This window comes from Anoplopoma fimbria, chromosome 24 (assembly GCF_027596085.1).
Source record: "Anoplopoma fimbria isolate UVic2021 breed Golden Eagle Sablefish chromosome 24, Afim_UVic_2022, whole genome shotgun sequence".
Taxonomy (NCBI): domain Eukaryota; kingdom Metazoa; phylum Chordata; class Actinopteri; order Perciformes; family Anoplopomatidae; genus Anoplopoma; species Anoplopoma fimbria.
Genome location: NC_072472.1, coordinates 3,538,388 through 3,565,761, shown reverse-complemented (window position 1 = coordinate 3,565,761; position 27,374 = coordinate 3,538,388). Strand labels below are relative to the sequence as shown.

At 41.0% G+C, this 27,374-nt stretch overlaps 1 protein-coding gene across 1 annotated transcript in view; it reads right to left on the bottom strand.

Moving 5' to 3' along the window:
- The window catches only part of rapgef6 (Rap guanine nucleotide exchange factor (GEF) 6), a 149,191-nt gene that overhangs the window by 51,737 nt on the left and 70,080 nt on the right, over positions 1-27,374 (bottom strand). The window contains 1 exon segment of the mRNA XM_054625253.1: positions 1,121-1,252. Coding sequence (XP_054481228.1) covers positions 1,121-1,252 — 132 coding nt within the window.

The following is a 27,374-nucleotide window of genomic DNA, read 5'->3' as shown; positions in this document are numbered from 1 at the left end:
AAGTCTCTAGTTTACAGTGCTTCTATTAAATAAGCATGTGTGTTTGTCTTGTTTTAGATGGCATGTATGTTTATGTAAGGCCAACAATTGGGAGGACTGGGAGGAAATGGGACATTTCCTGATGTAAAATAATCTACTACCGTTATTTTAGCACAAGGATTCCTGACATTCCAATTTAAGTCCAGCATTAAGTCTGACATCATCTGCATAAGTGATGTGCACTGATGCCAGAGACTCTCTTTACTGCAAACAACCTTTGGATTCAGACCAAATGGACACCTGCAAAAAGGTTGTTATGAACCTGGCTGCACTACCTATGTTACAGCTTCTATGCCTTTAGCACAGGTATAGACAGAGATCGAAAGGTCAGGTTCATTTCCTGCATGTGACCTTTCGTCCGCAGCAGGAAGTGCAGAGGGAGACGGATCACCAGGACGCACAACTGACGCACAATAATTAGCGAGACAGCGAGGATTACAAGGGGGGAGGGCAGAGGGCTGACAGATATGCTAAAAGTAGAAAGAGCTGGAGCAAATCAAGCTGTGGAAAATCCACTATCAGTGAAACACCTCATTTTGTATGTCATATAATTATGCTGGCAGGAAAGAGTTTGTGCATTTTTTCAGTCTAAGCATGTCAAGTTTTTGCGTAAGCGCCCTAAATGCCTTTAGTCGGAAAAAACATGAACTCGTTAGTGTTTTTTTCTCATTGTGGTGACTTTTTCTGGATATCCAGATCTATTTGACTTCATCCACCGTAGTCACCAAGAGTGGAACGGGAGATTTACGGTATTTTTTTTAATTTTTATTTAAACTACTAAAAACTCTGCCAGCTCAGTCCCTTACATTTCTACAGAATGGGTTCTCTTTATTTTAGATTACACTGATGTGGAATATCTTATTATAAAGTACCACTTTGAAAAAGTGAAAAAAAAAAGTCAAACTTCTTTAGTAAAGTTAAAAGACATTGTGTTTCATAGAACTAAAGATCATCAATACTTCATAATTGAATGATTTATAAACATCCAAACTGTACACACGTGTGCACATATTAATAGTGCAGTCTAACTATGAGACAGAAAAGAAAAAAAAACTGTCTAAACGAGTTATGAAGTACCCACCTGGTAAATGTCTGATAGGCTGCTGCTCCCCGAGTCGCTGGCGATGCTGCATCCTGATTGGCTGGGAGGCATGTGCATCACCTGCTGGTGGGCGTGGTCTGTTAGGTGCATCTTATTGAGGTCGGCAGGAAGCTGTTCAGACAGACAGGAAGTGGTAGAAAAGACAGAATGAGAAAAAAAACAGAGAGGAGAGGATGTCAGTTCAACAGGGGCAAACAAGCTAACAAACACACCAACACACACCAACACACACACACCAACACACACACACACACACACACACACACACACACACACACACTGAGCTGTTTCATCAGCCTGAAAGCCAGAGCTGGTTTGGCACTGTCTGACATGTTTTAGAGGATGAAGGTGAAGACACTTCAGACGGCTGTAAATTATCATCCAGGGCTGGAGGTTGATATGATTTCTGATCCACAGAGGAGGTGGGAGGCTGGTTTTATGTTTTTGGAGAGACCTTAGCAAAACAATGAAGCAGTAAATTCTGTCCGTGGCTGTCTTATTAAGACGACATGGCTGGCTTTCTTTCTTTAATGCAGTCAGCTTACATGTTATTTTCTTTGTGTGCACACTGAATGCAAGAACACTCAAACTCTGTCTCTTTGTTTACTTCAAGATAAGAAGACATTTTGCACAAAGAACAGTTTGAGAATTGATTCACACATAGTTCATTTGTTTCTATTTTGTTATCACTTTTTGGACCGAACATTGCACACTCCAGAAATCTGAATTGCTTCTCAAACAAACCTCATAAGATTCAGAAAGGAAAACAGGTCATCAGATCAATACATAACCTTTGAAATAATGTCACACAAACTTCCAGCATGAAATTAAACCTAGAATCACTGCACACACCAAGAAGACTGACAACACATAATCCAATTATTGTAATGTTAAACCAGTTCAAACAGTTAAGTTAGGCGAGTGATTTGAATGCTTGAATTATGGCTAATATTTCCAACTAAATACTTTATTTTACGAGGTTTATATTCATGCATATGTGCAAGCTGCTTGAGCTGTACTGGTGTTGCTAAATATTTAGTAAATCACTAAAACTGTACTGCAAAGTGGTTGCAAAGATGTTGCTCAGTTGTTACAGTTATAGTTTTAGTGGTATTTGTGTCTTTAAGTGTAAGTAAAAAAACGATAGAAAGTGAGGCTGGGTTGGAATGGAACAGAATGGATATAACTGACTATTATGAAGTGATTATGTCCGTGCATCCCAGTTATACGTCTTTAAATCTCATTAAGTTCAATCTGAAGCTCTGCACCAATTTACAATTACTAAACAAATTTAAATTCCCAGCTTGTGAGCCGCTAAAACAAATCAACATACCCCAGATGTAAAACTCTCTTCTCTTAATTAACACACTGATTTACACCATCAATTACCTGACCACCTAGGAGAGGAAGTTAAAGTACTACCATCAGTGAGATTTACATTTAGTACATACAATTAATCCCCTAATACACAGCACAGCACAGCTCAGTGGAAATGTTGTTACAGAAACACAAAATCCTCTCCTCAGCCCACAATAAAGAAAAGACTTAAGTCTTACTGAAGAAGAGAATGGCCTCTGGCATTGAAAGATTTAGAAGCACTGCAAAGCTGGATACATTTAAAGACTCAGCCAACGTAACAAAGCACCTTAATCCAGTGAATACAAGCAGGTCAACCAAAGGTCAAGTCCAAGTTTTACTCCTAAATTTACCAACACAAGGTCGGACAGGTTTAGCAGAACTGCTCTGCTACAACCAGACACAACAGAGGAACATGAAAGGGATATATAAAAAGAGGTCTTTCTACACAAGGCTGACGCTGGGAACAATGTTGAAAGTTTGCATGAGGAGGTTAAATAGAGGTTACCAGTGTTGTAGTCAATACCATCTACACCGATACCAAGTTATGTCCAAGACAAGAAAGTATTGAAACAAGACCAAGTCTTTTAGGGGTTGAGACCAAATCAAGATCAAGACCCGACCAGTGAGAGTCCCATAATACATGACAGACTTGCGATAAAATGTGGAGCATGCAAACCATAGACAGTCCTCAAACTGATAAGAAAGATCAACATTCACATAAAAACACCAACAAAACATTAAGATTCCTCTTTATTCACCTCTATTGTTGTTATATATACTCTTTATATGTGTATGTAAAAGTGTACCAGAAAAAATGTCTTGATATAACAATCAAAAGGCTTTGCAGAGGTGAATTTAATGTGTGAGAATGTTCCTTTGTTCTGTATGAGCAGTCACAGTAATGATGTAAACAAATAAATCAGGCAGTTTAGTGATTCCTCTGCAGTTATTGACTCTTTGTCTGAGACCAAACCAAGATGGAGTGAAAATGCGATCCATTCTGAGACAAGACCTCCAAAAAGAGGACTCAAGACCGAGACCTACCTTGAGTACTACATCAATAACAATTGCCTACAAAGCCAGTCAGCTGGGTTTCATCTCTATTTCTAGTGCAGGAGAACAAACGTACGACAAACTGGTGTTCCCTTTGCTCTAAAAGGAGGCCGGACCTCTAACTCTCAAGTCTTACCAGTTTGGATCGGGGCAGTACCAGAGTGAGGGACGATGTCCTCCTTCGACACCGGGCCGACCTACAGCACGCCTCCTCCATCGCCACATCGGACAGCACTCGCTGTCCAAACAACTCAACACACCAACACTTGCACATGCAATGACCCACCAAGCCAAACCGGAGCTCGGAAGCTAGCTGTGGCAACATGCAATATTAAAGACATAGAGTCTGGGGTGGGGGGGTGATGACCCCTTAGTACTCTCTTCTAAAGGGCCTGTTGTACTGAGCAACCCCAACAGCACTTAACCCCCCCAATTCCCCCAAAACCCACAGGGAAACACAGCACTGGGGGGCGGAGTCTAAGAAGTTCAATGGCTTGTTCTTAATGTGTGGCATTTTAAAAAGAGACCAGCTATATATCCATTTTAATCGTTTTCTTTTGGACCTTGCTTTAACAATTGCAATGTTTTATTTGGACATTTTCATGTGTGGACGCCAAGAAGATTAGCAACTGCTACGACAGAAGCTAATGGGTATCCAATAAAATCAACCAATAAAATCCCTATCAACCACACAGTGCACTACATTTACAGTCAGACATTTATTTTTGGAGTCTCCAAATTCTGTTGGAAAAGAAAATCAACAGGAAGAGTCATCCATCATTTGACTTTCTCTATAAATCATTCCTACAGTCCAGGACAACATAGTGTCCTAGATTTGTGTACATTTGTACATGGCCGCCTCTTTCCCTGAACAAGAAGTAAGAGAACAAAGCCAAGCCGTGATAAGCAAAAGCAATTCATGGATTGACTTGTTATGGATGCACTGATTATCATTAACGTTATCAGCTTGGCATGAAACTTGACGCCACATGTTGTTTGGACCAAACCCTGTCAATGGGAATCAATCAGCATTATTGGGAGGAGCAGTAAAGCATTCGCTGAGGTTTCATTTTGACTAATCATACGGCTAAAATATGACTTTGTTCCGCCCCTTATTCAAGCAGAATAGTCCTAAAATCACTTCAGTTTAAAGAACTACAGCAATTTAGCATCGATAAACTTTAAACGTTAATGCTTCCCAACAACCCCCTATTTTAGTAATGTAGTACGCCACATAAATATTAATACATTCTTCTCCCATAATTCAAGGATGATAGTGCTATTAGCAAACACTTAGACATAATGATTCTCATCTCAAACACACATACTGACTCACAGATCTCCGACATTAGTTTGAGTTTGACTAAAGGAGTATTTAAGTGAAATCCATTTCCCATTAGGTACGGCGCTGTAATGAATTGTGTGTTTTTTCACTTATTGAACCGCAGGCAACACCTAATCCTAGACTTTGTGTTATTGACTAAATACACAAGTAGGATTCTCTCCACTCATCCCTGCTGTTGACCAACACTCTTCACAACTAGCTTGTTGACTGACGACAGAGAGTGATTGCTAATTTCATCATAGGTAAATACTTATTGATTTCGGTGTGATGGAGCAGTTATAAGCAAGTGGTGATGAAGCTCCTAACCTGTATACATTGAATACATTCAGCCCAATCCACATGAAAAAGACAGAAATGAAAGTGTCAAGAAGCTGAGCTGATCAGGACTCAGGGAGAAAATGTATTCAAACAAAGCACACTAGCCTAATGACCAACTGGTTTGGCCGATAAATTGGCCAAAAAGGTCTTATCAGTTGAACTGGGCTCCAATAACGGCCGCTGGCTTCGCTGGCACTGCAGCCACAAATGCGAAAAATACTTTATGTTTTAGATATTTAATATTTGGATAGTTTGAGTTTTTTTTCAGAACGTCATTCTCCACGTCATGAATAAACCTTTAATGCATTATTCTGGCGAAAGGCTTAGAAAATGTGGGTCGTTCCGGGGACGAGCTGACAAGTGGTATTCATGTCATATTTGACACGTTTCCCAACAGTTTATTACTCCCAACAGAAGTTATCTCTCGAATATACAACGCAACACCATCAGCTCCTGATAGGTATCGGCCGATTAATCAGCTATTAGCTTTTTCCAAACTATCCTTACTAAATCGGCTCTTAAAAGTCGACTATCGTCCTCTGAAAAATACCCAAAGAGGATCCTGAAAGAATGAACACAAGGATACTGAGAAGATAAAAATAAGGATACTGAAAAAAGAAATATACGAATATCCTAAAAGGATAATACGATGAAACATTCAGACCTTCATCTCGTCAAGATCACAGAGGAAACCAGCCTTTGAAATCCTGCAGTAACATTTCTATTAGCTGTGAGTTGCTGATACTGATATTTGGTAACCCAGAAACGGCTACAAGAGCCCCGTAAAAGAAGCACGGTATTAAGGAATGTCTGACATTTTGGGTAAGACCTTTTTCAGACGTATAAAATGTTACATTGGTGGCTCCATCTAGCTGTTACCGTATTGGCTTTTTGTCATCCAGAAAGGTGGTGACTTTAACGTTAATGTTCCTAACATCTTCATTCAGATTATGTCAGCACATTAAAGGAGAGAGCAATGTGCTCACGCAACATTTGGCAGCTTGCGAAGCAGCAAAGAGATGCTGAGCAACGGCGAGTTGATAATGTTATAACATCAAGGAGGATGAGCGTTTCCTGTTCTCGCACAAGCTGAATCTCCTATTCTATCATTCACGTCATGCTCACTTTGTTGGATTTATTTCCTAACTAAGAAAGAAGATTTAAGGGATAAGATTACATTTAGATATGAGAGAGGAATGTCCTCAAAAATGTGTGTTTTGGAGGTATGAAATACAGCAAAAACAGACAGAGGGAGTTAATGAGTTTCTGGGAGTGTATGAGGGAGGGAGGGATGGAAGGGGGGGGGAATAATTGTGGTGGTCTCGTGGCTCCCATTCACACCACAGACTTAATCCCACTCTAATCCTCCTCTTTCCCTTTCCCAGTGGGCTGAGCCGGGGGGGGGAGGGGTTTTAGGGGGTCCCCCATTCTCCTCATGCATTAAGGATGAGAGTTAGGAGATTAAATATAAATGAGCAAGGCTCCTTCAGCTGTACAATTCCATCATGTCAACGAGAGGGCACAATGGTCTCGGGGTCAGGCTGTCTCTGTCTCTGAATGTTGAGTCGCAGTCAAACGGACATTTGGCATTTTGGCGATCTTTGTTTTGTTGCAAGCCAGAAGTGACGCAGGAAGGTAGAGCCAATTACAACCGAACACAGAATAGGACATTTTAGGTGTGAAAGGTTTATAGTGATAAGACGAAAACACGGACACCTCCTAGACCAGACAATGCCGAGATAGCGACCTGTCAATCACAAGGTAGCCCCGCCCTAAAGCATACCCTGCTTTATGGTCTGTTTGACTCTAAATGGAGCATCATTTACTAAATGAACATCATGCTGTATTGAAGAAGACTTGAAACTAGAGATTGAGACCATAAACTCATGTTTACAATGTTTACTGAGGGAATAAATCAAGAGAGAAGTAGAGTCATTTTCTCATAGACTTCTATACAACCAGAGGAGTCGCCCCCTGATGGACATTAGAGAGAATGCAGGTTTAAGGCACTTTTAAGAACTGGAGGTTGGCGCCTAGTTGCTACCTAGTTTGGCAGCTTGTAACAAAAAAATTGACTAACGCCGTAAACAAAAAACACAACTGGTAAGGCTTATATCACTGTATGTTTATAGCACTGTCAAATTTGCTTATTTATCAGTTAGCATAACCCCCTAAGACTAAGAATTTATAGTTAGCATAGTCATATCAGAATAAAAGCTAGTTCTAATGAAGAAACATACCTAATATGAATTCTAATGTGTGTGTTTTTTGTCCGTGACCAACAAGCTAACACAATGCCATATAGTTCATAGCAGTATACCACCCAACAAAGGATCTTTCCCTCCAGCCATCCATATATCCCAATGGACATATAAATGGCCACTCTGCAGTTTTTAAGCTAATTCAATGACCATGTTTGTCTTTCTGTAGAAAAACTCTAGTCCCTGAAAGCAAAACCAGTCAAAACATATTATCTTCTGTTTTTCTTTCTTCTATAAACCTGAACTCTGCTTCACTTATTGCATCCAATCCTAACAATGAGATTAACTAGCTGTGGGCCTGAGTGCTCAGTTACCTCTATTTCCTCCATGATAAAATGGACTATAAAGCCCAGACTGGCTTTTTGGCTCCACAAACAGAAGACTGGGTTTCCTAAAGGCATCTGAGCGCCGGGATAATCTTCCGTAAATTGTAGGTCAATGTGCAGAGATATGTTTTGGGAATGATTTTGGGAAACCTTGAAGGCATTAATGGATGAAGCCTGGCCTGTCCAGCATTATAGTCTAGAACTGGTTGGTTAAGAGCTGCTACTTCACCTTGAATTACGTTTTACATTCACTATCAGTTGTTGAAGAGCAGGCTTCATTAGGAGACGGATTCCATTTAAGGACTTAATGGCTTGACACACCTGGGACTTCACTAAACCACTGCTAATTGTATAAAAAGAGAGACGTCTGCACAGACAGACACCTAGACAACCACAGAGACCAGCTAATAGGAGGATAAGTAAGTAGATTTATCAAAAGAGATGGAGTGACGGAGACGTGCACACCAACGTACACAATGAGACAAAGAGGAACCGGTGAAAGAGCGATGAACAACACAGTAACATGAATAACAAAGAGGACAAATGGCTAAGTAATTAAGGAAAATGTGACGAGGCTGATGAATCCTGATGAGGATGATAATTAGAGCGGGATCAACAAACAAACACAAACAAAACTCAATAAATATTGAGAGAGAAAACAAAATGACAGCATCAGGATATATTTGGAGGTCGTCCATTTTGCTGGTGATCACAGAGGAATTGTTCTTTTAGTTTCACTCATATACTAAACGTTGATTCATGTGTTCAACATCCCATATGAAAGGAAACTGCTGCATTAAAGATCGATATATGAAACACCATACTTTAAACAATAATTTCCTCCAGTAATACCCAATACTTCTAACTATTAAAGGTTATGATGGTGATTAACGCTCATTCATAAATAAAGAGAGTATCATCTCTACTGACTGCAGATGTGCAAAGGCTGCAGAGGTTTTTAAATGTTCCAGGCTTTACTACTCATAACATCACAGCTGAGTAAATACAGCCATGGTTATGGACAGACAGGTCACTGGTGGGGTATGAACATGGACATGGGCGGCCTGTAGATGTCAGCAGTGACAAACTACGTTGACATGAGCAGTAGGGCAAGAACTACAACCATCACTCAGCAATGACTTACAAAGAAAATGTTTAACCATGCAAGGTAATATATGTGTTCTACTTCCTTCTGGGGCTGAAATGCTGCAGGTATGGGAGACAGTTTTGTTTTATAGCTAAAATACATTTTTGATATCTAGCTCTGAAGTCATTCCAAGGCATGGGACGGTATGAACATTTCATGTCATGATTTTCCTGTCAAAAACGTCCTGGAAATTATTAACAAACTCTTAAAATGGCACTGAAAAAAAACTGGAATCACTTTACCTTACATTTGAAAATAATCACAGATAGGACACTCATCTCCCTCTTTGGTGAAAAACAAACAATCTTAAATAAGGTAATCATAAATTATAAGGTTCCCCTGCAAGATAAAAGGATAATTAAATTGTGTAAGGATGTTCTTCTTATGTTTCATGTTAATTGCAGTATTTTTAAATCAGCCATTTTCATAGCGAGCTGGACAGCTTCTCCAAATCACGCACAATAATCACAATTATCACAATTATCACGTTAATGGAAATTGAAATACATTCATTGATTTTAATGCAAAATAAAATCCTACTGTCCCATTCCTAGTCATAATAACAGTTGAATCCCAAAAGTTTTTTTCCTAGATCGCTTTAACAAGAAATTGAGCTGAGGTGCAAAAAAAAGAGATTTTTCTAGCAGCCACATTTTTAAATACAGGCATCAGAGTAAAAGACGTTCATTCAAACCCGTTAAATGCCTTCTCACTATGTATTTATAGCATAATTACACATTAAACCCCAGCTGTTAACATGTGTCTCCACTCATAACAGCTCTGTGAGCAGGTTGTTACACCAGAAACCACAACACAGACAGCAGCCGTTCACCTCCGAGCCAACGCTCGCTCTCGCAGCACAAACTCCTTCCTTTGATGTAACGCTGAACATGTCTGAATCTGACTCCTCTGCATCCCGATCTCACCTCTCCGCTTTGATCGTCTTGGTAATTAACTCAGTCTGCAGTCTACCTCCATGTCCAATGCATCACTCCCTCATCTGTCCAGTTTCTCCATCACCATTCCAGTCTTACTCGCTGCCACCTTCATCTCCTTTTCGTCTATTTTACTTGGAGATGTTCTTTATTCGTGCATTTCTTTCCCCCCCCCGACTGGATCAAACCCTGGTTTCTGCTCCAACATGCAATCCTGCATCAAAGGCATCAAGTTGGAGTGAAATGACTGCAGGTAGACTCATCAGACTGGCCAGGTGAGAACATTGGCACTGCTGTCTGGAATACACACACACACACACACACACACACACACACACACACACACACACACACACACACACACACACACACACACACACACACACACACACACACACACACACACACACACACACACACACACACACACACCTCAAAGCTCCAGATTCAACCCTGCACCGCTGCAGAAAGCTTTGATCAATCGAAACCTCTCTTCACTTGGTCTAATGTCGTAAGAGGACGGACTGTGTCGGATAACACACACACATTCATGTGCGTTACAGAGAGGAAAATACATAAACACACTCACATTCATGCACAGGAAAGCCTCAATAAACACACAATCACGCCAGCCCTGCAGATACAGATGGAGCACGTGAGCTGCATGCGTCTATGGGCTTCATTCAGTAAAACATACTACTGAGCTGAATGAATGGGCTCAGCACACAGCAATGGCCGACTCAATTACTGGAAAAAGTCCACAGACTGTTAGATTAAGATACAGTGAGGGGAGACGGATGATGGAGATGAGACCTGGAGAGAATATGACCGAGTGTGAGAGGAGACAGAGTGCAGCGTATGATTGAGATTGGAGTGTGTGTGTGTGTGTAGGAGAGAGAGAGAGGTAGAACGGTAGAGGAAGAGTGTATAATAAAGACAGGACTGACAGTGAGAGGTGGAGAGAGGGTGAAGTGAAAGAGAGGGAAGAGATGAAGATAGAAAGTCTCAAATATTCTCTTAAGAATCCAATTCTACCTCAGACCAGACTACCATATCTGTCACCATGGCAGTGTGTGTGTGTGTGTGTGTGTGTGTGTGTGTGTGTGTGTGTGTGTGTGTGTGTGTGTGTGTGTGTGTGTGTGTGTGTGTGTGTGTGTGTGTGTGTGTGTGCCAGCTGGGGAAACGGGGAGACGTAATGAATTGAAGCTGGAATAAGAGGTGACAACTGCAAAGGCAGAGAAAGGGAAGGAGAGAGAGAGAGAGACAGAGAGAGATGGGGGAGGAGAAGGAAAAAAGGGTGGGTGGTCGGGTGGTGCATGAAGACTGCATGTGCATAGACAAAAAATGTCTGACACAATGTTTTGTGCATCTCTATCTCCAACCAGCTCTGCTTTGTAAAAAGCAGCTCCTACTTGCAGTAAAAACTAGATTTCAGAATCAGAAAAGCATCAGATGTTGACTAAAATGCTGGTTGGGTATCGGCGAGTCTGAATGCACCGATCTGCTTTCAGTTTCACGTCATTTATCAGCTCATTTAAGCTACACCGGAACAACAACAACAACACGTGTCACTTGCTTCCCAATCCGAACATCCAACCCGATCAATACTGCACATCTGCAAACCAGTACGACACACTTGTGAACTATTTTTGCTCTGAAAATTCAACATACAGAACAACAAATCACTGTCACAGTCCTGCTTGGCTAAATAACGTAGCTAACACTAACGGAGGTTCCATTAAGTTACATTGTGATGCGTTCCAGCTCCGTTCAGTAAAATTGAGTATTGCGCGAAGGTAAATATAGAAAGTTATGATGATGTGTCCAAATATAATCTTGTAAAATGTAGTTTTTGGGCGAGAAACTTTTATTAATCCAGTTGTTTGAAGGAGATGTTTTCACAGCAACATGAAACAGATAATAGAAAGGGAATTATGACCTGTTTTTTGTTTACGCGAGTTCAGGCATTGGAATTGGGATCAGGGAGGAAAAAATGGAACATAATGGATTGGAACATAATAAAAATGCTTGTGTTACTTCTGCATTCAAATATTCTTTCATACTGGAGTGCAAAAGAAGATCATAGTTGAAGGAATAAACACAAATAACACAGAAGTGCTAATAAAACTGCATATTTAGGTCGTGAACATCGTCCAACCTTCGGAATACGAAAACCGACTTTAGTGGGCGTTCCAATGGAAATATGCGACTTGGAACTCTAAAATTCCGACTTCCGAGTTTAAATGTAACACAGCATGTAAAAGATTCTATCAGGTTGCATTATTACACATTTTTCACAACCATTGGGAACTTTCCCTTCATATTTCTTTTCAGCACCTCTTCTGTTTTGGAAGAGAAAATGAAGCACCAATAGTTGGAGCCTAAAAATGATGGCAGCTTGAAAGCAGAACTTTTTTTCCAACATAAAGGGAAATCGGCAAAGCAACACATTACCCAGAAATCTCTCTGAAACACTTTAATCTCAGCGTCCTGTGATTTGGCAGGTCCTGGTTTCTGAGGTTCAACGACCATTGGATGGCAAGTGTTTTGAGCCTGGACAGACGGTGAGCTGGCAAGCTTCTACGGTGGATATAAACAGCCATTAGTTGGCAGTTTCCACACTCTGCTGTGCCAGTATTGTGACAGACGGGATGCTGAATGGCACTGTCACCAACACCGCTGAAGGCCTGTGACTTTTGCCCCAGTTGTCTGAGAGTGACGAAGGAGAGAGATGCAGAGAGAGAGAGAGAGAGAGAGAGAAACACTGGGAGAAGGGAGGGGTTTTCATGACCACATAATTAATAATAGATAAAAAAACTTTCCCAAAATATTCAGTTAATTCTAAAACCATTTCCAGGCCTGAAAAACTGTTTTTCCAGGAATTTCATGTCCTCATCATCCAAAATGGCGTCTAACGGGATGAAACGTTCATTTATTTAGAGAAGGGTCATTTAAAGACAAATTGCAGCTTAGAATGGCTGCTACTAATTATTTTGAATTGTCAATTAACATGTTGATTATTTTTCAGTTAGGTGATTTGTTGTTTGGTCTATAAAACATCAGAAAATGAAGAAAGATGTCATTTATATTTGTTTCCCAAAGCCCAAAGATTGAAGCCCTCAAATGTCTTGTTTTTTACCACATAGGAGTGAAAAAAAACAGAAAATCTTTACATTTAAGGAGCTGGAATCAGAGACGTTTTTTTCTTACAAAATGTGATTAACCAATTATCAGAATGGTTGCCAGTTAGACGACGTAATTGACTGCAGACCTGCAGCTCAACAACAGCTTCTTGCTTGTGTCATTCATTCATTAGCACTATCCCTATCCAATGCACCCACGTTATCAATTCAGTTCAATGAATAGAACAATAAAACGCATCGGACTCATTATACAAGATTTAAAACGATTTCTATCGAATTATGGATTTAAAAAACGCATAAAAACAATGCAGACTTTGTGTGGAAAGGTCTCAAGTCTCAAGTGTTGTCTATAAAGTCCTGAGTGAAGTCAAGACTATCAAGTCTGAAACTTTTTGCTTCATCTTCTGTTTGTCTGCTGGTGTAAACGGACAAATGTACTTTTCCCTCATGCACAATGACGTCATAGTTAAATAGACATTACAGAGAACACGGCGAGTCATTTCCCGATTGAGAACTATATCCGTAAAGTACTCAACCCGAAACATGAAATAACACCTCAGCTCTCCTTCCCCTCACCAGAGTAAACTACGTCAGTCTGGATTTTCTTGGTGAGTAAAGCCTTGAAATTGTCTGCATGCTCATTCATCCTACCCAGTCTTTAGCTCTCATTCAGTTTTCTGGTGGCTTGCACAGTGAAATAGTTAATTAGCATTGGGTCAGCACCCCTGCAGAGTCAAGTGTTCTTCTCTGGAGGACCGGAGTTATTACAGCCAGGCTTCAGAGGAAAAACCTTCCAGTTGGCATCGAGTGTTAGTGTGTGTGTGTGTGTGTGTGTGTGTGTGTGTGTGTGTGTGTGTGTGTGTGTGTGTGTGTGTGTGTGTGTCCCGGTAGCTGCTGCCAAAGAGTGTTCACATGTTTCTGAATATTCAACCTGCCCTCATTCTCTTTGTGAGGACATTTTCAAGACCAGCAGAAAAGAAGTGTGTTTCAAAAAAAGGGGATTTATTTTCTGCTATTTCAGAGTTTTTACTTTCTCTCTCCTTTTCTCCCCTCATTCATCTTCTTTTTTCTTCCACCAACTCTTTATTCTAGTACCCTTCTTTTATTTGTCATCCTCACAGTTGAATCCCTCCATCAACCAGTTAGGATGCAGTTTACATCCATCTCTGTCCAAAATGCCATCCCTTCATCATTTTATCCTATTGTCATGATTGGCATACAGATTCTTCAGTAATGGCTAAAATACGTGTTTCCTACAATTTCTAAACAGTCCCGGTGGACGTTTGTGCCAAATTTAAAGAAGTCCGCTGAAGGCTTTTTCCTTAGATATCAATAGAATAGAATGGACGTGAGGTCATGGTGACCTTTGACAAACAATTTCTTAACAGCTCGACCTTGAGTCCAAGTGCCAAATTTGAAGAAATTCCCTCCAGGCTTTCCTGAGATATCGCATTCAAGAGAACGAGCCGAACAGACGTATGTAAGCATGTGAGGACGGACAAAGAGATGCACAGACTGACAACACAACAAAGAATATGGGCTGTCGACAAAGTGTAGGTGTAATAAAATATCTGCTCTGATAAAGGATCAATGTGTCCGACTGTTTGTAAAGACGGTGAAATGTTCTATCAAATGTGCATGTCGGGTTTGTAGTAGGGCGAACTTGATTGTGTACACTATCAACTCTTTCTTTTGTTCTGTGTTTGTCTGTGAGCGTGTGAGCATGTGTGTGTGTGTGTGTGTGTGTGTGTGTGTGTGTGTGTGTGTGTGTGTGTGTGTGTGTGTGTGTGTGTTACAGGAAGCTGCATGGCGTCTCTGTCTGGGTCTCTGAGGAAGGTGGGCCACGGCCAGGTCTGCCGGATACAGGGAGGGAGGGCTGGACACTTTAATACTGACCATCTACTTGTGCACACACACACACACACACACACACACACACACACACACACACACACACACACACACACACACACACACACACACACACACACACACACACACACACACACACACACAAACACACACACGTGCACGGATACAAACAGACACGTACCACCTCCTGGCTCGCCCTCTGGTAACAGATGCTTGCTGTACACCACTTCACACACACACACACACACACACACACACACACACACACACACACACACACACACACACTTGCACCCCTACAGGTTGACCCAGGGGCCGGGTGCAGGGGCGGCCCCACCTCTCAGTTCTCCCGTGATGTTTTTGTTAATGTTGGCCCCGCTCACCTCCGCCCAGACGGAGCTCGCTACAGTTTCAGCACCAATCGGCCGGACAGGAAATTAACTTTGCTTCCTGAACTCCAAACATTTATCAGACAGTTTTTTTTATTTATTTTTATATATATATTATTTTTCCTGACAAAAACAAAAGGGAAAAGTCAGAGCAAGAGCTTGATACGAGCCTGAAAAATGGGTCGAACAAAGAAATTCTCCCCATTATGGTTTTTAATTAATAATCATTTGGCTGCTTTTGGTGAGAATGTTCTGTGCTGCTGCCAGGCGGCCTCAACGCGACAGACTACAGATGTGCCTTTGTGTTTAATAAGAGCGTGTTAATGAATATTCATCGGGAAAATGTGAACGCAGAAATATGGTTTGTTATATGTTCAAAAAAATGTTTTACTCTTCCCTGAAGCAGATGTTTTTGTAGGACTGCAAATAACTGTTTGCTTGTTGCTTTAATGTGCGTTTGTGTCATTCTGCCTTTTTGCAAATAAAATTTTTGATGATGACCTTTGCTGTCAAACCATACATTGTCTGCTTCACCCACACTCTCTCTCTCGCTTCCTCACAAAAATTCACAAACACCCACAGAGCGATCAGCATCCATCCCATCTTGTATTTATAAACGCCCTTGAAAATTATCCAGTAAAGGCTCTCTGGTTGTGCAGGCAGAGGAGGGAATGTGGATCAATATCAGTGAGATAATGGGAGAGAGAGGGAGCGACAGAGAGAGAGAGAGAGAGGGGGACTATGAGTGGTTGAAATATCAGCGCAGGGATGTGTGTGTGTTGGTGTGTGTGTGTGTGTGTGTGTGTGTGTGTGGGTGGGTGGGGGTTGCAGCTCATATCACTGGTAGGTGGAGTCTGCATTCATAAAGTGAGGGGGAGTAATTTAAGTGTATGTGCACACGTATTATGTGAAAGTGCGTGTTATGTTATGTGTGTCTTTGCATCTGTGGGTGTTTAAACTGCAAGGTCAAGGGTCACATGCATGGGTGTGTATGTGAATAGAGACATTGTCTGTGTGTGTGTGTGTGTGTGTGTGTGTGTGTGTGTGTGTGTGTGTGTGTGTGTGTGTGTGTGTGTGTGTGTGTACAAAGGCTAGAGTGCATCTCCACATGAGCAGCCTCACTTTCAGCCCATTTAGCCCGGCAGTGTTGACCAGCCGGGGCCCGTTAATGCACACGGGGCCCTGAGTGCGCTTTTCATTGTGAAATGTCGAGCCTATCGTAGCCAATGGACAGTAATTACACCATTCAGGACCAAACACTGGCTCTTTTGTGCCACTGTACCCAGAGAAGCTATCAACTGTAGCACCACTTTTATTTATTATTATCTTTTTTGTTTTTTCAGTTCGGCATTAAAAGGTGAAGTGTGCTGAACTACTAAATAAGCAGAGAATGCTCACTGGGATTGTTGCCATCATGACATTTGAAGGATTATGTTCATTTTTTAAAACAGATAACTGGAAAATAATTGTGGCCAATTGTTCAACTAATCATATCCACAAGATCAGCTGTGAAAAAAGTAAATCAATGACTAATAGAGCGCCAACAATCAATGCATTAAGTGTGCAAAAGCTTCACTAGGGCTACTTACTCACCGGACCCCCATTACATGGAGGATTGTTTTTGCTTTTTGTTCTATTGTTATTAGGGCTTGATGTGTATTAGCTGGGCAATATCCCAATATAGGTAATTTTGTATCTTAATAACGATATTTATTAAGATACTGTGTAAATTTTTGTAATTGTTTTGTATTTTTTTGTAATTGTTTTGTAATTTTTTGTAATTTAATAAATAAATGGTGTAAAATGAAACAACCACATGATAATGCCTATTTTTTGAATAGTCCTGTGTGAATTAAATACTTGAGAAATGAAAAGTATTTTCTCATTGTATTTTACAACTTAAGTGAGCATAAAAGTTGTGTTTGAAATTATAGGGAATAAATTAATAAATATTCCAGCTATACAATACCTGACTATGTTACATACATGGAAACAAATACATATTGTTTAGATTAAGACATTAGTTTTCCACAAGCAGATTTTTTATGATTTAGATTTTCTGAATAATTTGAGTAAGTATGTTGTTGATATTATCAATTTCGATAACGCAAGTGTGTGTATCATGATTTAATTCATTGAATTATCATATTGAATTATTGCCCCGTCGTAATTGTTATTAAAAAAAAAAAACTGCCAACAAGAAGTAAAAATGCTTTTTGCAGCCTCTTTTTTCACATATATCAAAAACATTGTTTTACAAAAACGTCTTGTTGTCTTTGTGACGCTTTATCACTTCACGCCCTAAAACTAGCAACACTGTCTGTTGTGTTGTTTCGCCGAAATGCAAGGATTATTCAGTCTTATTTCATAAATTTCCCAAATTAAAAAGGGCTCTTATGTAAGAGATGCACAAGGAACAAAGAAGAGGACACTTTTAGCATCAGTGCATGTTATTGTTCAGAAGGACTGAATGGTGATTTATGAGTTATGGGAGGTTAGTAGCCTAATGCAACCCATATCGATCTTTATCACCCCTACTTCCTGTGCATATGATATCTTAGACCTCCCTCGGCATGCTAAAAGCCCTCTCTCTCTCTCTTGTTCTGATTCTCTCTCTCTCTCTCTCTCTCTCTCTCTCTCATTTACTCTCTCTCCTCATGTTCTTATCCCCCCATCCCCATCTCTCTGGTGTCAAAGGCCACATTACCGCGACACCCTGTGTGATTTCTGTCGGCCCCGTCAGTCAGCCCGTCTGTGCTCCTGAGGTCAGAGTAAATCCGCCCAAGGCCGATGTTAAGAGGCCGCGGCGTTATATCACCTGGCAAAGGTCGCCAGCTCTCCGTGCACAGAAAAAAGGTTCTGTCAACATATTCAGGTACCGGGGGAGCAACGGTGCAACTATCTAATACGCCTCTAATGGAGCCTGCAGCTTCTACCCGCTGACCTGACGATGCGGAGGATTAAAGTGCATTTCATGATGGACAGATTCTGAGTGCAACCTGTTGAAAGCAGCGATTTACAGTATGTTTAAATAAAACAATATTATTTTTATAGTCTTACTTTATTGATGCTCATAAAGTAGGATTTCACTTCCCTTTGCTTATTTGACTTGTTTGTAATGAAACAATTTCTAATTTGAAAGTTGAATGTCATATTTTTGTCTGCAATAGCCATTATATGGACCACTGATTTTCAGAAACTCTCATTGTTTTTCTCAAGTAATGACAGTAACATATGTTTTACAAGTTTAGAAAACAAGATTCAAATGCTCAGATTTCATCTTTTTAAAGATTGCACATGTGAAAAATTATGGATGGCATCATAACTGTAGACTTAAACCTTAAGTACAGAATTTAAACATATATTTATAGATAAAACCTGGATCTAGTCAGTATGAGAAAAGTCTTTATAACAATTTGGACCTTAAGGAAACTTTATATATATGTGTTAGATGTCACCATACTTTCTTGGTCGGGTTTTTTGCCAATTGCTCCTTCAATTAAACCGCAGCAATCACTTCATTTCATCTTTTTATTGATATAAGTTTGATAATTACTTGAGGAGTTATCTTTATCCCTCAGAGTGACATCTGAACAAGTACCTTCCTGTAAAAAGTGCAGAGCGTCGAGGTGCTCAGTTCCTAATCAGAACTCGGTAGAGCTGCCTGGGCATGAGGCCACAGCGCTGAGAAAAAGGGTCAATAGACTGAACTGAGGAATAAATAATCTCCTCGCTCCACTCTACAGAGGTTCAGCACTTTAATGTAGCTCTCTATCTGATGTGATGATGAATGGAAGGCTAGTAACAGTAGCGCTAATCTAAATATAGCATCTAGCTGTTCAAACAGAGGATCAGTCGAGTCTAATTTCCTAATTTCTTCCCTTATTTAAATGTACTTGGCGCCAAGCCAATGCGGAAGTGCCTTGAACTTGCATTCTCCCTAATAGCCAGCAGGGGGCGACTCCTCTGGTTGTATAGAAGTCTATGAGAAAATGACTCTACTTCTCTCTTGATTTATTCCCTCAGTAAACATTGTAAACATGAGTTTATGGTCTCAATCTCTAGTTTCAAGTCTTCTTCAATACAGCATGATGTTCATTTAGTAGATTATGGTCCATTTAGAGTCAAACAGACCATAAAACAGGGTAAGAGTGGAAATGATTTGGACATGCCAGCTTTGTTCGTCTACCTGTCCATCTGTCTGACCTGCCTTGCCTTGCCCTTCCTGCCTTGGCACTGAATCATCCATCATCCCAACTCCTCCAGAGGTCCATTACTATTCAACGCAGCATGGAGGCCACAGAAACTGATTGTGCCAATGTTCAGGAAAGGCTCATTGATTGCTGAGGGAAGAAAAGGGCAGCAGCCCGGGTCAACCTGAGTCTGGACCTGCTGCTCTCTGTACGGGACGTTTGCAGCCGAGAGCGGTGAATTATTACAATTATTCTCCATGTCAAGCAAAAGCGTATCTATTTGAAAGGGACTGGTGTTCATAGCAAATATGAAGGAAAAAAGAAAGAAAATCATTAATCACATTAGGGCTTAACCGAATAGTTTGATCTTCTGAGCTCCATTCATAACACTGACATTCAAACTATTATTCATAACTTACAGAAACATTGTGTGCAATGCTTTCCACCTTCTCTTTCTCACTCACAAAGCAAAAGTCAAAAAATATATATATATAAAAAAAGGTATATTTATTATCATTACCAGCATTCACAATTTTTATCTAACAAAATATTCTGGTCTATTTCATATTTGCTGGCATTTAGCCTTTCAAAAACAACTATTTCACTCGCTCTCCAGCTGTACTTAGCAATTTAACAGCACCATAATTCACATTTATAAAATCTCATTGGCACAAATTAGTTTAGGGTGATGACAACAAAAAATATGGACAACAGACATTCAAAGCTTTCGAAAAACCTCAATAGAAGCTTCAAATGTTAAACTTCTATATGACTTTTGGTACTGCCAAAAACCACATAGTTATCTTTTAACTGAGCAACAAAGAGAGAAACAATCACTTTGAAGCTCAAAATCACTGCAAGAAGCCGACTTCGAACCAACTTTTAGATGAAATTGAAGTTTCCTGTTACACAACGCTTCAGAGAATCTACAGAGACAGGAGTGAAAAGGAAATGCAAGGCATCTGGAAGGTTTAATACGTTGCGGGCGCCGTTTGGTGCCTAAACAGAGAGCAGAGGTTGGACATGTGAGGATGCAGATGGTTTAAGAAGGAGTTGGTGTGATTTATAAGACAGGAAGCAGCAGATGAGATGAGGCTACAGCCCAGCAGGGCGGCAACGACAGCAGCATCAGGCTGGCAACAACAACAACAACAACAGGCCCCATTATTGATGCTTTAATAATAGATGGGGGAGACGGAGACGGAGACGAAGAGACGAACAAGTAGCAGAGGATCAGAGAGTCGCTCACTAAAAACAGATGAGAAAGGAAGGAAGGAGGAAGTTCTGTCTAAAAACAGAAGGAAGAGAGAGAGGGAGGTAAAGAAAGAAAGAGTGGGAGAAAAACAAAGAGGAGACCGGGAAACGGGTCCCATGTAGGCAGCAGGGAGGGTCAGAGAGTTCAGCAGCAGAACATTTTGACAAGTCCTCCAGCAGCGTGAGGACGTGGACCGAGGTTGAGTCCCACCGGGATGAGCAGGAGGTGATTTAAAGGGACAGTACACCCGTAAACACAACACAATAAAACAATAAAAGATGTATAAAGCCTCATAAAAGACCCGAGCAGCCCTCCCGTTATCAAAGCTCGGTGTTGTTTATTGGAGATGCAAATAAATCTCGGCCTCATAACTGTTCAGCGCTGCCGGTCCCACAGAGCAGATCCACTGGCCTACATTTCACCGGCTGTCATCTGATGCCAACTTTCTATCCACAGAGTCAATATTCAGTCAAAAACCAAGATGGCGACGGCCAAAACTCAAAGCGGTAGTCCACAAACCAATGGGCGACGTCACGGCGACTACGTCAACTCCTACGTCAACTCCTACGTCAACTCCTACGTCAACTCCTACAGTTGTAGCATAAAGAAAAAGGTGCCTAAATGGCAAAATAAACAGTTTGCTTTCCATAGCAGTTCAGCCAGGAGGGTTGTTCTCCAAGTGTGTAGTAAACAAGGCAGTAAAAAGCCTGTTGGCAGCAGCCGATTCCCCGCAGAGACGTAAAGCTAAGTGATCACATGAATCAAACGACGACATGCTCGCGACTTTTTCTTTGTCATCTGTTCTCTTAGATCTCCAGCAGCGAGTCCACTAGTTCAGTTTGTCGAAACCCAGATTGCATGAAAGCTAATGGAGCCTCTCTGACTGGTGGGGAACGTATCGAATGTAAATCCTTTAAAGATGAATCAGAGATCGCTGCGGTGAAGTGGATGTGGATTGGTGAATAATACCAAAATGTGCGATGGCCCAGCCAAAACTATCAAAAGAGACTTCTGGAGAAAAATAATTGGCTGCCATTCTGAGCAGGCAGGCAATGGTAAGATTGTGAAAACCTCTTGTGTAAAAAAAAAAAAAAATCTCTGCTTCAGAAGCTTTCTCAAACTAACTGATGTTTGTTTTTTTTCTGCATCTTTCTGTCTTTCTCCTTCCTCTAATTTCAAATCACGCTCTTCCTCTTTCTTCCTTTCCTCGTTCCCTCCTTTCCTTTGAGATACCAGAATGAATTCCCAAAACCTTTTCAGAGAGTTGAAATCCCTTTGCAGACCACCCTCACACGCTCTCCGTCTTCCACTTTGCTTCCCCGTCCCTCCCAAACCCGACTGCGGTGTTTTTAATTGCTACCGTACCTCCACACAGAGCACACGTTGCCTAATGGGAGGGGGAAAAAAAGGAAACTTAATTAACCTTTTGCGAACGGTGGGCTCATCACAGACGCAGACCAATTAACTGTGGACTTCAAACGGGGCGAGCTGGATGAAAACCTGTGGCTCTGAACTGAGGATAAGTCAGCTAGACTGGTGCAGCATAGGTGGGCCGGTAATAACGTATGAATAGAACGATGCTAAAGCAACGATGAAAGAAAAGAAGCTTTGTTTAAGTTGCTCTTAACTATTGGTTGGGCGCAAAATTGGAGCTAAAGCATTGAACTTATTGCCACATGAGTAAATCTTTGACTTCAAAAGAAATATCCCATTATATGGAAGATAAAAGCCAAAAAGTGACGAATGAGGTCGCCTGCTCAAAAAGACAAACGTCTGACTGGAAATAATCTGCAACAGCTGTGGTGTGGAGGGAGATAAATTAGCCTGTGTTAGCTTATCGGCGATATATTGCTGTCAGAATATATGTCAGCTCATAAATAACAAGAAAAGGATGGCCCAAAACCGCCAGGAAAAGTCTGAGGTCATTTAGAAAGACTGTCTGCTTCACATAGTTTCACAAGCAGAGCGGCCGTTTCAGAGCCTTTCAATCGACAGAATATGAAACGGTAGCTATTTTGCTAATCTGTTAATTATTAAAGGAACAGTGTGTAGCATCTATTAGCATACTTAAAATAAAATACATCATTGTGTCTTCGATAGCTTAAACTGAACCCTTCATGTCTACATATGGAGCAGGTCTTCTTCACGGAGTCAGTGGAGTTCCGGCGCCATGTTTCTACAGCAGCCCAGAGTGGACAAACTAAATCCACAGTCGTGGTAACACCACTGCCATCTTAATTTCATTGATCCTAAACAAGTCAAGGCAAAGGTCCAGAAAGATACCACAACGTTACCACAGTCTTGAAAATTGAGGGGTGAGCAGAGAGAGTGTTAAATTGGTTGCAATCTGTAAACTCACCACTAGAGGGCACTAAAATCATCATACACACTGTCCCTTTAAAGATTGTTTTTTTAAGCAGAAATACCAAATCAACTCCACTGTGAGGACTTTCTCTCTTTATTTGATCATTTAAATAGATCATTTAGGAGTTTTGGACTCATAATCTTACAAAATAAGATATGTGAAGACATCAACTTGGGCTTTAGGAAATTGTAATTTTTTCATAATTCTTAACATATTAACAAATTCCAGAATTATTAATAAAAAGAGTTATCTGGAGATTCATTATTAATGAAAACAATCATTGCAGTCCGATTGGGATGTTTATTATGAAAAATGTAAAATATCCTGCTCAGTATAAATCTGGTTCAATATTCTTTAATTTATGGAATCCTTATCAAAAACGTTGATAAAGTAGAGTAACAAGGTATTTAAGACCGTGTGCTGTGACTGCGTGTGGTTCAGGTCTAACGTGTAATCTCAGACCAAACATCTTCTCACTTTATCCCCTTTCATCTCCAGGGACCTAATTATTATGTACACACACACAAACACACACACTCACACACATAATGAAGACAAACATATGTGAGGCTTTCAGCACCCAGACAGGAGCTCCCAAAGAGACGGACTCACATCTTTCTTCGACTGAACAAGAATCCATAAAAGACTAAAGTCACATTTCAGGCACTGCAGATTCTTTCCTCGCATCGAGCCAACTCTTGAGGATTATTCTGAGCGACTAAAACTACAAACTGTTAATTACACTAGAACACCATAACCAGCCTACTGCTGACTGCTGGGAGCCAACAGCCAGATTAGACCGATCAGATGGATTACAGCTATAAACCGACAGATTAGAGATGCAGCGAGACGGATACCGACTCAAACAGCTGGAACATTAATCTAGGTTTTTATACCATAAACATCATGTACTGGAATTTAAATTCCTGTCTAAGTTATTATCAATTTGTTGCTGCATTAAAAAGGTTACCGCTTGAATTTTAATTCCTCGTCACTTTAAAGATGTTTTACCAAGTTTCCAGTGCACGATTTAACATTTTAATCATCAATAACAATTCATTGTTTTAGTTGAGCCTGATGTTGCCATACACATACAAGAATAATCCCAGTTCCTTCCACACAGTGATGATAAAGATTATTGATGAATTGTCTGATTGGTACTCATTACCAGCCGATACCAAAAGCACAGGTATCGATATCGGGGCTAAAAAAAGTCAATCCCTTTTGACGGATATGAGGAGAAAAACAAAGTACACCATTTGTCGCCATGGTAACAACACAATAACCAATTATTTCACTTAACAATGTGTTAATGGTTATTAATTACCGTCCTTAGTCCCAAATGACATCTCATTATGTCGTCTGTTCAACTGTGAGCCTTCAAATGACTGTTATTATCAATTTCATCAACTAATATCACTCTGTTTAGACTCATCCCTTCATCAGCATCATCTGCAATCTTTGCTCTGCTATCCAAATACTGTCAACAAAAGTAAAAATGTATATTTGGAAATATAATCTGGAGCCACGGGGGGCTTCCAAATGGTATTTTTGGAGAGGAGTGGTGCTAAGAATGATAAAACAATGGTGCAAAGACAGAAAAAAAAAAGAAAGAATCCTATGTCTTCATAACATCAAAGCACTTCAGTGAGATGTTTGGATACGTACACTGCCATCAGGATTTTACCTTCTCAGACCACTAAACTCTGTACAAACATCAGGAATGAAGACACATAGGTCTGTTTGTCACACACTAAAAGCACATCTACTTGTCTATTAAGTCACCGGACACACATACAGTCCTGTGCAGGTGATTTTATATGTAGTTTTTAAATTCATCCTCCCTCAAAGCAAAGGGACGGGGAAAAAAAAAAGGCTTTGGCACGCTACCAGCTTTTGTGGATATCAGGATTTTTCAGAATACAACAGTTCAAATTCAAATGAAAGGAAAGAAGCAAAGCATGAATGCCATTTAAACAGACACAATTAATATTCCTCATATGCATATCAATCAAGCTCATTTTCTCGCCTCCCCACCCTATCTCTCATTCTCAGTAACACACACACACACACACACACACACACACACACACACACACACACACACACACACACACACACACACACACACACACACACACACACACACACACACACACACACACACACACACACACACACACACACACACACAGAGGCAGCAGCATCCTAAGCCAGAGGCACCGGCCAGAAAAAGGGATTACGACATCGCTTACTTTGGAGGACCACGGCTGCAAGCAGTTGGCATAGCAACGGACCAGGAAAGCCATTTTCCACGGGAGGGGAGGGTGCCAGTGAGGGGGAAGTTTCCCCTCACTCACCAAGAGATGAAGAATTAAAAAAATGGAAATAAATAAAAGAGGACGGCAAAAGCTCTGCCGCTGTTCTCTTTGCAGTAAAATGAGAATCGTACACGGGGTGATTGTTACAACAACAAAAAAATCCTCAGTGTTGAAACGCAGAAGATGAACTGTTTGTCTGTCAGATGTCGCTGTAGAGGGAGACTTAAAGTCAAGGAAGATCCATTCATATGTCGAGCTTTCTCTCTGCTACTAATGCATTCAAAGGAGCTGCAACAGAGAAGCTTTAAAAAAGATAAAACCAACTTAAAATCCAAATATAGTCGGATTTTCTGTTTTGAGTTAAATGTAGGAACTCATCGCATCATTTTCGTCTTCTTCTAGATTCACTTTCCTCCTAGAAAGAAGCAGATGTTCCTTTTCTCAGTAGATGAGCCAGTGCTGGATGTGAAAAAGAAAGAAAGAAGAAGAAGAGGGGCTTGTCTGTGCCTCTGCAGCCCCCCGGGATGAAGCCTCTCGCCTGGCTTTTAAAGTCCTCCAAACAGTCTGGATCATTTGCCTGCAGCTCTCCTCTCCGTCTCATTCAGCGTCTCCGTCCGTCAAACTCCCTCCTCCGTCTCTTTGCAACTCTTCACCTCTCTACAGAGCTCCCGCGGTGCATGTGCCTGCCCAGCGGTGCAGCTCCATGGGCAAAAGGGGGGGCCCGGCGGTACCCCACTCCCTAAAAAAAAAAAAAACTCCCTTTTTTTGGGGCGCTCACACCTCACACCTCACGCCGGCGTTCTTCCTCTCCCTCCCGCCCTTTTCGGAGAGAGAAGAGAAAGGATGCTGCGCTGTGGAGAGCCAGCTGCTAATGGGGGGAAACGGGGAGAGAGTGAGAGCGAAAGGGAGGAGAATCCAGCTGAAAAAGAATGACATCACCTGTGCAGCGGAGAGAGAGGAGCCGAGAGAGAGAGAGAGAGAGAGAGAGAGAGAGAGAGAGAGAGAGAGAGAGAGAGATGGGAGGTGGCATGGATGACGCGAGATCAAGCGGAGGGAAACTGCATTAGATGGATTGGCCGCTGAGCAGATGTGGATGAGAGAGAGAGAAGGATATGGGGGGGGGGGGAGACAGAGATAGAGAGGGAGCATCTTTATTGATCTGCTGGTAACATAAAGCTGAGTGTATTGAGGCAAACCCCCCCTTCTTTGTGAGCGTGCCGCATAAATCACAAAAAAAGGGGGGTTGGGAGGAGGAGGAGGGGGGGGGAATAAATCACGGAGCCCCCTATCAGATACAAAGACAGACGCTGGCGACTGTGAACGAGCGACACAACGGACACAAGACGATAATGGGTTTATACGTCTGGAGGATTTGTGACAGAAGACGTGGAAGGCAAAACAATCATAAATAAATGAGAAAAATATGAAGTAATAAATGCATCCAGCTGTAGGTTTGAACTATTAGAAGCATCTATTTCTATTAGTTTGAGTTTGGTTTATTACAATTATCCCAGATGTGGATTCCACTTCAGATATATCACATAAAACTGGCTCTGGATGCAGAAAGAGGTCCAAACCGATCTGAGTAAAAAACAAACTCAATATGGGGAAAAGTCTTGACTTGTCTGGTTAAAAAAAAACTAAATTTCAATTTGAAGCAGGTCCCTGAAATGCAGTAGAAACAAGGCTTATATGTGACCTTGTCAACTAAAAGTTTTTTTCACTAAATCAAGTCTCAATGAGAGCAAACGAAGCAGAAAACAAATAGCAACACCGTGACTTCAAGCTGTGATTTTTTCCTTTTCAGGCCTGATACCTGAAGGAAACAGATACAAGCTTGTTCCCAGAAAGAAAAGGTACTTATCTCAAGCATTGGAGCCACATAATAAATAAATACGTTGACATTTTTATGTTTTCCTCAGAAAAAAGTAAAACCTCAAAACACAAATCT